At 39.9% G+C, this 12,524-nt stretch overlaps 2 protein-coding genes across 3 annotated transcripts in view; one reads left to right on the plus strand and one right to left on the minus strand.

Moving 5' to 3' along the window:
* The window catches only part of cbfa2t2 (CBFA2/RUNX1 partner transcriptional co-repressor 2), a 34,808-nt gene extending 33,310 nt beyond the window's left edge, over positions 1–1,498 (plus strand). For both annotated transcript variants that reach the window (XM_070845406.1, XM_070845412.1), the window contains exon 11: positions 1–1,498. This exon is cut by the window's left edge and continues 421 nt beyond it. The gene's annotated coding sequence lies outside the window, so the exon portion shown is untranslated.
* A 9,074-nt stretch (positions 1,499–10,572) lies between these two features.
* The window catches only part of necab3 (N-terminal EF-hand calcium binding protein 3), a 33,946-nt gene continuing 31,994 nt past the window's right edge, over positions 10,573–12,524 (minus strand). The window contains exon 13 of the mRNA XM_070849162.1: positions 10,573–11,572. Within this exon, the coding sequence (XP_070705263.1) occupies positions 11,544–11,572 (29 nt within the window). The 3' untranslated portion in view covers positions 10,573–11,543. The remainder of the gene's footprint in view (positions 11,573–12,524) is intronic.

Here is a 12,524-nt window from a genome sequence, read left to right on the forward strand (position 1 = left end):
GGGAAGAACTGAATTAGCAGCAAGAGGGAACTATTTATGGGTTAAGTTAGGATAACAGATTTTTCATCATACTCTTTGGCAAATAAAGAAGGACAGATTATGGATGACTGTTTGAGTGATATGTCAACTGGGACTTTGGCTTTGGCATAGAACAGAAGGACTCGTCTTGAATGCATCTATTGGATGAACAGATCTCCCTAACAGATGGAAACGTGTTTGCCTTCATCCAAAAACCCCATATCTTGGATCTGGGAAGGGCAGAAAAAAAAACTGATTGATCTGAGTTTATCTCTGGCTGCGGGGAGGAAGTTATGAAAGGAAGGCATATGAGGAAAAACAGGGGAGATTAAAAAAAAAGTGAGCTGTAAAGATGCCTCCTCATCGGCCCAGTGCTCTAACTTTTGTGTATACATTTAAGATAGGGAGGTGGTGGAGGAAAATGTAAACAGTGTAATAGTACCTGCCATAAAACACCTGTCTTCGTCCTGTAGGAAAGCCCTGGCAGTAGACCACATAAGAGTCTCTCTGCAGCTCTCCTGTAAACATAAATATTTGCTCGCCAACTTCTTGTCAGGTTTCCATGTGTGTGAATGCGTGTCAAAGCGGTCGTGCCGTCAGTGAATATTGTACAGCATATGATTTACTTTTGTCAAAGCAATATTAAAGTGAGGTGTTCAGGTATCTCAAGACGTTTCTCTTCACCAAAGTTTTCAGTCTCTAAAGAGTCCTCGTCATTGCCTGTAACTGTCCTTGTGAACAAGAGATGACTACACACTAACCCCCGCATCATATCTGCGTTTTATAATGAGCTCAACAAGGAATTCTGCTCATTATTTTTCTTTTCCGATCATCCGACATCTTCAAAAAAAAAAAAAAAAAAACGAGAGAGAGGTGATTGGAAGCGCAGGAAGATGCCGTTAAGACTTCACTCCGGTTGCAGTTTCATTTTGGCACTTGTTCACATCACCAGTTGTGTATGGCAGGGTCAGGTGTTGCTCCAAAGCTTCCTCCACCGCAATATTTGCATCAGGGCACAAGCGCGGCTCGCGTTATATAGCTTTTCAAGTGCTGTTTTCAGCAAACAGACCAATAAGGGACGCCAAATGAAATTCCAGTTTACTTTGAGAAACTCCTCACTGGTGCTTACATTGCTGTGGAGCGGGTTTAGAGCGGCGACTCTGTCCCACGGAGAATCTCAGGAGCTAAAATGTATTTGTATGTACAGATCATTCTGTTCTTCTTTTTTTTTTTTTTTTTTTTTCCGCCTGTCACGGTTAGGTTAAAGTCAAGAGTTTAGTGAGGAACTTTGATTTATCGTACTCTGCTGTTACAACTGAGACGTTCTTGTTTTTGTTCGTTGTAAGATGACTTTGTAAAGAATATTATGAGAGACTGCCTTTATTTTGTGAGCCACAATTTTCTTCGTTCTTTAAACACATTCTTTGTTATGAGGCATAACTTCATATGAAAAAGATATCTGGAGATGAAGTACGAAATAAAGAAATGGACTTCACAACTGTTTATCTTCTTTTTCTCTGACTTCATCACATATTCCTAATTATGAAGGTAAACTCTGCGATCAGAAATGATTGTGTATGAAATAAAAACCTCTGTATTACAGAGTGACGTATCCTCACCTCTGGCACTGAATTTAAACCTGATAAAAATTATCAAAGCATACAAGCACACAAAATGCTGCAAACTCATTCAGAAACTAAATATATGTGTTATGCAGAATGAAATACAGAGCATTTATTGGAGTTGTATTAATTCTATAGCTGAGAACATATTGTAATGACAGTCCAGCACTATTGCTTGGATTTTGTGGAATTTTCATCGGGGCTCAACAGATATTGGGTTCAGATTATTGGTGTCGAAAAGGTCTGCTGAATTTAATGAGAGCAGAGCAGACGATGATGAACATCCCTTTGATAATGAAGTCATTTTCATTACAAACGAGCGTCCAATAAATAATCCAAACAGAACTTCAGGGCACTTTTCAGAAAAAATGAGTTATTTCTATTTCTGAACATATTTAGAATATTGAATCAAATTACAGATGACAGTTTCTTCTTCAATAAACTTCCACAAATTGTGAGGTCTGGGTTATTTTGTGGGCGGTGATCTCAGGAGGTAGAGCGAGTCCTTCATTAATCCCTGGCTTGGTGGTTCTGCCTGTGCGCGTTGGTGTGTGTGAATGGGTGAATGAGAGGCAGCACTGTAAAGCGTGTAAATGCAGTCCATTTAACATTCACTTGTCCACACAAGTTTCTTTTTGCACCCTCCTGTGATTTTTGGCTCCTCTTTGTCTCCCTAAATGTAGTGAATCATTCAGTGACTCCTGATAAAATATGCACGAGGCATCTTTAAATCCTCGTATCAAGTAATGAGGAGGCTTTCCTGGAGATGAATCATTCTGAGGTGGGTGGGAATTCGGTCATGTATAATGTATAATGTTTTCCACATCTGAAGTTAATGAATATTCAGGTCAGTTCATGGTGAAGATATATATTAAAAGGAGCAGAGGCAATAGGAGGTGATTGACTTGGCTGACTAGTTATTGTGTTTTACATCAAAGAAGCAGAATATTAATTCAAACAGAAGAGGAAGCCAGCATGCAGTAGTGAAGTGTAATAGTATAAACAACCACAAGATGGCGCCATAAGTTATATAATTTCAGAAGTGAAGAGTCATCGCCATGTTAGGCTAGAAGATCTGAGATGTGGGTGACTTGTTGCAGAGGTCTTATTTGAACTGGGATCACAGTCCATGATTCCTCTCACAAGAAATAATAATAAGTTCAACAGAATAATCCAAAAACATGCCCTCTTTGGTCAAAAGAGCTTCCTGTCTCACAAAGAATCAAATAAAGTCCACAAATATTCTGAACACATGCCTAAAAACATCCACACGTGTGTCAGTCTTGATGCATACAGCCATAATTTTTCTCAATGATACACGTTGGTTGCATTAACTCCAGCAATCGTGCAATCTGCATTTAACGTAATCATACCCACTAGATGGGTCTCCAAGCTGTCAGACCTAGACTTCACACACAGCATCTGTCAGGATGGCTCCCACCTCTCTGCCACTTTGTAATCCGGCACAGGGGCTCCACAGGGCTGTGTGCTGAGCCCCTCCTCTACTCTCTGTACTCCTATGACTGTCAATCATTAAATATGCAGACATCGCGACGGTGGTGGGGCCGATTGCTGAGGGTGATGAGTGAGCTTACAGGAAGGAGGCACAGAGGTTAACCGGCTGGTGCCCAGAAAACAGCTCAGCACTGAACTTCAGAAAATCAGAAGACATAAGACATAAAACTATGGGAAGAAGAAAGGTGACCATGCCCCACTGTACTGAAAGATCAGAGACACATTTCAGAAGATCCCACGTGGTCAACAAACAGGAATTCTCTTGTCGAGAAGACACAACAGCAGCTTTACTTCCGAAGAAGACTTGGGGAGGTAAACCTGCCATAACAGCTGCCAGTGTCCTCCCACAGCTGCTCCACTGAGAGTGTGCTTACACATGGGACCTTAGTGTGCTATGGCAACAGTTCTGACAAGCTGACAAGGACGCTCTGCAGAGAGTCATGAAAAAGCCCAGAAGGTTAGCAATACACATTTGCCTGCCCTGGAAGACATATATAGCTCCCGCTGCTGCCTGCAGACGGCACCCTGCATCTTAATGGAATCGTCTCACACTGCCCCATCACTTCTGCCCAAAGCTCTAGAGGTCCATTAGCGCACCCACAAGATTAATGAACAGTTTCTACTCTAAGGGCACACCACACTGTGCTCTGCAATGAAAGCGCACCCCCAATACATTTGTTCTGCATTTATTCTGTGCTATGTTGATATTTATCCACAGACAATATTTATACTCCACAATTTATACTACCTCTGTGCAATGTACTGTGCAGTATCCTATAGTCTTGAATTATTAAAGTATATAGAATATGTGTGTGTGTGTGTTTGTCATAATGTAATGTGAGTTGTATGAACAGCTTTTTTTTTTTATTATTCTCACTCTTTTTATTGTTTTATGTATTTATTTATTTATTTATTTTTATCTTGTACATCTGAGCTCCACTCAGGGAATGTGCTTGAATTTCAATGTGTGCACCAGTAAAACAACAATAAAGAAAATCCGATCTATTCTATTCTCTATTCTAAAGTTATCCTGAGACCCCTTCAAAGATCACACCAGAAATACCTCAGAGTAAAATATTTTTTTAAAGTTTTGCCTTTAAATCTGTACAAGTTTAAAAAGTATTGGCAGCAAAATATATTCAAGTTTCATAAGTCAAAGTAATTATGCATCACGCATGTTTGAAATATCTGATGCTTAAAGTAATTTCAATGAGCTGATCCAAATGTTTGCAAGGCTGTATCTAAAGCAATGCCATACATGTTATGAGCTCATCATGCAGTATGTTATATCTAACATATTTGTCTGCAAAGCAACTAGTTATTATTATTATTATTATCATTATTATCATTACAGTCCACCACTGTAGATATACTGTAGGTACGATTACGATAATACATCTTAATAGAAGCAGCTGCTGTTATTTGTCTTTGAAATCAGTATTTCAACCAATGTTTCAGCTGTGTCTCAGGATGTTTTACAGCATAGATCTATAAAAAAAAAAAAAAAAGCATGATTAGAAAGTATTCACTGATTGTCAATTGATTTGATTGTGAAACATGACTCATCGGAGGTAATTGAGTGTGTTTGTTAGAGCGAGTGTTGCTGTTTATTTGAGCAGCAGGGTCGTGACGTTTGCTTCATGCTGAAGGTGAAGATTGAGCGATTTCATGCTGTGCAGTGTTCCTGAAGTTAGGGTCTGACCATCACAGCCTTCATGATGGGAGGATTTATTGCAGCACTGTTGTATTAGATTGCATTTGTTTTAACTAGATGTAAAAACTAAACTGGCAACTGAGCGCACACAGACACATACCTACACATAGGCCTGTGTTTACGTATGAAGCTGAGAGAGTTTCATCTTTTGTTCTGTTCTGTATCAAATGAGTAATAATTTTTAAGAGTAGGTAGCTCTTGCTATAGATCAGCACACACACACACACACACTCACACTCACACAGAGAGCTGTGTTTGTGTTTACGAGTCGGTTGGTGTTCTGTGTGTCGGGGACAGAGGGGCATCTCAGTGTGTGGTGAGCTGTAGCTCTGCCTGTTCCTTGGCAAAAATGCTACAACACGCTGCTGTAATGTGGAGAGAGACTGGTTCAATTATGTCTGATTTCTGTCCTAACTTCTTGCTCGAGGCAGAATAATGGAAGTCACTTTAGATTCTGGCCCTGTTTTCAAAGCTAAGAAAGGAGCTACAGCATGAAAGCAGTGATACAGAAAACATCTTTCTCTTCTTCTTTCACTCTTCTACCTTTCCTCTCTTTTCAGTCCCCATCTCCTCTTTTCCTCACTGTTTTCTCACTTCAAGAAAAATGCAATCTTCTTCTGTCACCTTCTTTGATAACATGTCATGAGTAAATTATTCCCGTGTCAAACGCTGAAAACAATATGGGTTCTGACGTATCGTTTTTGACGCTCACAGGCTTTGTATCTTCACCCGAGCAGTTTCTTAGTGGTTTCTATTTATGAATCATCAGTCTCCCACACAGTGGAGGGACCACATATGACAATTTGACCTTTAAAGATGCGGCAACTACGTCACAATAACACGATTCAAAGTTACACTGAGTTTTTCTTTGCACATGTGGAGCACTTGTGAGAGCTCATCATATAAATGCATACATACACATACACATGTACATACATATACACACATACCATAAGATCTCCAGTTTTGATTTTTCTAATGTGATCTAAATTTATTTCTCAGAAAACAATATTGTAAAAAACTTAATGAGAAATTGGCTGCAGATGAGTGATATGAGCCAAAATAAGTGCAGAACTAGGTGGTAGCTGCACTGGAAAACAGTATTAGTAGCGAGCGGGCTTGTTAATAAAACATAAAAATCAGACCCATAGTGTTTAGCAGTTAGTCTAAGATCCAATGCATCATGGGGGGACATGATGAGAACCACACACAATAGAAATAAAAGTGTACAGCCAGTACTTTGATATAATATGCTATAATGCTAATGTTACCATGCTAGCTGTGCTCATAAGGAGAAAGTCAACATGCCGTTCAGCTTATATAACAGTTTAGCGTGTTAACATGCTAACATAACGTATCGCTGAGGCTCATGGATATGTCGTTACTTTTGCTGGTAGGGAGGGATCACCAAAATAGATGCAATTCATCCTAAGGGTGGGCACTGATATCTGTACCAGCATTTCGTGGTCATAGTTCCAACAGATTAAAAGTCATTAAAAGCCAAAAAATGTCAACCTCACGGCGAGGCTCAGAGGATCACTAGAATTAGTAGGATTCATCTTGGAGGGGGGATGTGATTGTTTAAAATGTCGTAGCAATCTCTGTCATAGTGTGGGCATATTTTAACCTGAAATAAAGGGGCAGAGTGACACCCTGTCTGCCTCTCAGTAAAACTTGCAAATGGCTTTTGACAGGATGCTGTTATGAACACCTAATGTTCTTCAAGGTCAGGAGTGATTTATGGTAATTGAATTTTAGACAAGATTTTCTGCACTTTTCTGCCGTGCTGCACTCTCATCGAAGACACAGCACGAAACGTAGATTTCACATCTTCTGCATAACTGCAAAAATATGTGTGTCTGACCTTTCTGTTATTTGTTAAGAACGCTGGTGGCTTGGGATGATAAATTGTCTGTGAGGAGTGTTCAAGTCAACAAGGTTGAGTGACTGTCTGTCAGAGGCGAGACACCCTCTGAACGTGTTGCCTCCTGCACAATCAGGTTTGCAGGGTGAAAGTAGGACACCAGCTGTTGCTTTGTCACCTTTGGCCCCCAGTCTTTAGGTGGAGATAAGTTGCACTTAGCATCATCAGACCCACTATTTTTATTTATGATGTTGTGGGGCAGCATGGTTAACCCTGTTACCTCACAGCAAGAAGGCTCCAGGTTCAAGCTTGCCTTTCTCTGTGCTTGCAATCCTCATGCTCGCATGGGTCCTTTCTGTGTACTCAGGCTTACTCCCATAGCCCAGAGACATGCAGGTCAGGTTCATTTGTGACTCTAAATTATCACTATCTGGTGTGATTGGTTGTTTGTCTCTGTGTGTGGACCTGTGATTGACTGGTAACCAGTCAACTGAACGGTATTGATAATGGATGGATGACTGATTTGCTCTTTGAACTAAAAATTAGTTTTAAATCTCTTGTTGGGTGTGGCCATGTATCTTTGGGTATGTATTATTTATGATCTACTGCTTCTCTGACCTCACATATACTTAGAAATGTGTCTGTGAGCTGACACACATTGACAGATTATGCTTTAATATATCTTGTGCTGTTATCTTGTACAGCTTGACATCCCCCAGGGGTTTTTTAGCCAGCATGTACATGCACAACTTTTATTCTCAACTCAAACACAGAGTGGAGACACATGCTTTGACTTTGGATGCCTTCTGCGTGTTGCCGTCTGCGCAGTAAGGCGGAGGAAATGGCAATAGTGAGGAATAAAACAGGACAACAGATGTCGTTGGGCCACCTTAGCCCTGGCCCTTGGCTCTCTGAAGAGATGAGATGTGTTTGCACACATCAGAGCCAAGGGCACCTGCCTGAAACAGAATAAAAAGGTCTAAATTTTTTTAACCTCTCCCGTTAAAGAAGAGGGGTACAGAGAGGCGGTAGTCTCATTCAGGGAACTGTATGATTTGAAATACTAGCACAAAGTCTGAACCTTGACTTTGGCTATTCATCTGCGTCCCACATTCCTTTCAATATAAAGACTTTTTTTTTTCACAATCAGTAAAATGAATAATAGGAAAGTATAACTTTGATAAAATAGACTGCAGAGATTTTTATTTACTGAAGCCAATGTATTGAACACATTGGTGCTTATGTTGTTTTATAATCATGCTGGAATATGTAACTGCAAGTAGAAATCTCTTGAGAGTCCCAGGGTGTATTTTGAGAGAATAATGCATTCCACTGTGGTTTCAGTATACACATTTCTCATTCAGCAGCAGCAGCGCAGAATCCCTCCATCTTCTGCAGAAATGGAACAGAGACTGGGTGAGGTAGTCCCTGCTGTATTTCTACGATATACAATAAATCAGGTAGACCTCTGTCTCTGCACCGTTTGTCTTGGAGAACATCACCAATATCAGGCGGTAGATTTATATGTTGTGTATAGCAGAACAGGTTTTAATTAACTGTACTTAAAACACTTTTAATCAGTTTTCTAGCAGCAGCATCAATACTGAGACTAGATAGATCACAGTTACTTTTGTTAGACCAGTTGAAAAGAAGGAAGAAACAACGATATACACAATCTGTCTATATCATAAAATTAATATTTATTGCTCAATTATCTGTGGCAGCATCGCACTACTTGCGCTATAATTTGCAGTAACTGCAGACTCTCCTCTTCAGTTTTGGTAATAAACGTGGCGGTGACACTTGCCCTTCAGCATTTCGAGGAACAGATGAGGAGCAGGAGGTGTGGGTACACATCCTCTGAGCCTCATCTACATGGCTGCCCAGCTCGCCACTGCATATTCAATCTGCCTTACCGGCAGACAGCCTGCTGACAGGAGGATAAAGATGAGGGGGCTTCAATTTGCCAATGTCAATCATGCAATTAAATATTATAGCCCCAGCAATCATTGCAATGATGTGCCAGCCCCTGCGCCTGTGCAATTGCAAATTTGGCACAAACAATTTCAGCAATGCTATGTTTCTGTCATGACAGGATACTGACTGCAAGGGGGGATCTGGAATTATCAAAGTGTCATTCAAGGCTTGTAAAGCATTCGCCTCAAACTATTCTCACGGCAAAAAGAAACATGGCCTTCTGTTGAACTCGAGTTCAACAGAATATTACAGAATAATACAGAACATATCCCTCGCAATATATTACATGCATGCAGCATCCCAAGTCCAATTCATATACTGCAGTGCACCGCTGCTCTGTTTGTGTTCTGTTACATCTGAGAGAAAAGACTGCATTTGTATGATGATTGTGGTGCAGTGGCTCTTAACCTGCAATTCAAAGGTTTTATTACTAGCTTGAGAAATAATGAGAAACATGTTTCTGCAACACAAACATATATTGCTTGCTTTGCCCTCTTCAGGCCTCTAAAATCACCGTTGTACTAAATTGCTCACAACTCATAGATATGCAGTCTGTGTAGGCCCCAAGTACACATGGTTGGGAACCACTGGTGCTCAATAATTCCCCCGCATCCTCCTCACATAGTTGGATAATCTTGGTCAGGGAGGTGTTTTTTTCAAGTGCTGTTCTTATTTCAAAGCACCGTGGGGAATTCACAGCTCACAGAACACTGATGAATAAAATTATTAACTAAAATGCTGTGACAAGTTTCTTTGAGCCCTAATTGCGAGGCAGACTTCAGGCTGATTTTGCTTTCTTGTCTCAGATTGCTTAATGCATTATTTGGATTTCTACATCTTACGTTATTGAGGTTCAAACTTCTCTGGTACACACAATCAACTCAGATACAATGGAGAATCCAGTTGCATCAGCATCGATCAGTATTTTTTGTATTAGCACTGAATTAAATGACCATGTGAAATATAAAAGCAGCAACTCAAACACTACTGAGCCTTTTATCCTCAGATAGTTTTAGTTTTTTGTTTGTGGAGGCTGAGCAGTTCTTATCATGACTGAACAAAAACAACTTTGATAAACTTACTATAAACTAGAAAAGTGCTCTCAGTAGAGGTGACCCCTGCTACACCTGATCACCTGATCTAAACCTAACCCCAACTGTGGAGGACACCACTATGTGAAACACTATCTGATGCACCAGACGTTGACACAACAACTGTTAACTCTTGCTCACTTAGTCAAGATGGTGTCAAACTTAACAGAAACAAGGATTTATTCATGTCGTGTTGTGTGTAACTTTAGCACATAATAACATTTCAGGCACTGAATTGATCTGCAGATCTTTTTGACAGATGTCATTTTTTGAGCCACAATAAAGTAGTTATTGTAGACTAGGTATGGCTTGTTTTTAGCCGAGCTGTTTACCAGAATTTGCCTTTTACTATCTAACTCAAAAGTGAAGCAGTGGTTGATTGGCCTTGACCAGCTGGATAACAGAAATTGGGGAGTCAATGTCGGTATTAAACAGTAAATAAAACAGGTTTTTCAAGGGTTGTGTATCACAACGGTCATTCAGCATACAGGCAAGAATATGAACAAAAAATATTATGCCCACTGATCCAGTAGTATGTGAGATTAGCTGCTGACAGACAGGCACACAGATACTGGTGAAGAAAACCAATCTGTCAGAACTGAAGATTCAGAGGCATTTGCAATTGTTAAAGAAAAAAACAACTACTAGCTTTAATGATTTTATTAAAGTTGCTTTTAATTTTCTTTACAATTGATGGTGTACATTACTGAACCAAAACACAAGAGAAATATGAATATATCTGAGTTCCATATGTACAGATGGAATAAAGTCTACCATGATCAAAATAAATACATGATACATTAAATATATTCTCTTTTCATAACTTAGTGAAAGACTGAAATCTCCTCACAAGGTGGTAATTACTTTAGATACGTACATTTTTAGAGATACTTTTATAATTCACACACAAAGTGTGTCTCAGAAGATTGAGGAGTTGTAATAAATAACCGACCACTAGCATGTCTAGCTATAGATAGATGTGAGGGCAGGTGTAGCATCTTGATAATTTTTTTGGCATTCTGTGCACAGTTGGAATAGCGATGAAAGAAAAACAGTGGTACAGTATTTTACATCATATACAGCCAGGATGTAAAGGAACTATTCCTTAAAGCTCTTGGCCACAGTCATCAGCATGCATGTTTAGGCTGCAGCAAGTCTCCATCTCCTTCTCCTCTCCGCTTATTCCTCCTAGTAAATTGTATTTTAAAAGTGAACAACTCATCAAAAGCACAAAACACTACTGGCATGGTCATTTTCAATCCAACTGGATTTGCTCTAGTAGCCTATACTAGCATCTTTTTGGCGATTCTCCACTGGCATAATATCAGACAAACACTGCAAGAGAGAGGAGGCCATAGCACAAGTGAGAGACGGGGCTATTAAAAAAAAACCACTTCAATAAAATGGTTTTTGCATTGCAGAGAATCAGTCAGTTTCAAGTCTATAGATTTGCTATGCAGTGCAGCTATCCCTTTTGATATAAGCGGCACAATAACGAGCAGTCGAAGACAGAGGAACATTAAAAGATGCTGCTGGAGAATGCTGGATGATGCCATTGTCTCTGTCTCCTGTTGCTTTCAAACACATGGATGCCTTTTAAATTCTCGTGTGTGTGCGTGTGTGTGTGTGCGTGTGTGTGTGTGTGTGTGTGTGCGCGCGTGTGGGTGGGTGGGTTGATGCGCCAGCGTGTCTTTGTCCGTGTGACAGTGTAGGCAGAAGATGTGACATTCTGGAGTCAGTTGTTAGTTGTTAGTCATAATCCACCAGGAAGCTGAGGAAACACACATACAGAGAGAGAGAGAGAGAGAGAGAGAGAGAGAGTAAGGTCACCACACACTTATCCACTGTGTGACTCGGGAAACGTAAGGGTACATTATGAAAGTCAATAATGTAATTGACTTTTTAAAAAGTTTTCAATTCATCAGCAAGACATTTCCAGCAGCAAAATAACAAACGTGTAAATGATTTACATCATTTGGGGATGGTGGCAATTAGAGCTATCTGCAGGAAACACAGCTTCACAGATCCAGGACATGAGGTCATGAGGTGTGTGAAGACTGTTCTGCTGTTTTCAAACCGTAAAAATACAAAGCAAATGATTTTACCGTTAATTAACCTGGTGCCCCTTTCAGTCAAACAGCTGTGCTCGCTTAAGATATGAACAGATCCTCGGTGGTAATTAAGTTCTCACAGAATAACCATGTTCTTAAAATACCTGGCTGCTGGTGCAAAGCTCCTGCTGGAAAAAAAAATATATCGGGTGACTGTCAGTGGCACAGAAAATAATAGCCACTGCTAGGAGAAGCAGGATGTTGCGTTTTATTTATTCTTGTTATTGATTCCAGAGTCGACTCTTTTCTGCGCTTTCTATTTTGCACCTCATAAACTATCCTCCCCCTGCCTCCCAATCAGTGCTCTGTGGCCTTATTTGTGTCCTCTGAGCAAAGTAAGCTACTAATGATGTCTCTCTTTCCAGCCAATGTCTCAATGCAAACCCAGAAACTGTTCTAGAAGAAGCAGGTTAACAGCTATTTTACTGAAAGGGGATCAAAACTCACTAATGATGGCAGAGTACAATTTCTCCAACTGGTACTTTATATTTTAGAATTTAATAATTAATTAGTTTTAATATTCCCTAGGACAAGACAAACCTACAACTAGAGCTAATATTCTAGTAAAATCATGAAAATGTGTTTTGTAGTGTCACATTTTTCAAAGAAGTT

This window comes from Pempheris klunzingeri, chromosome 2 (genome assembly GCF_042242105.1).
Source record: "Pempheris klunzingeri isolate RE-2024b chromosome 2, fPemKlu1.hap1, whole genome shotgun sequence".
NCBI lineage: Eukaryota > Metazoa > Chordata > Actinopteri > Acropomatiformes > Pempheridae > Pempheris > Pempheris klunzingeri.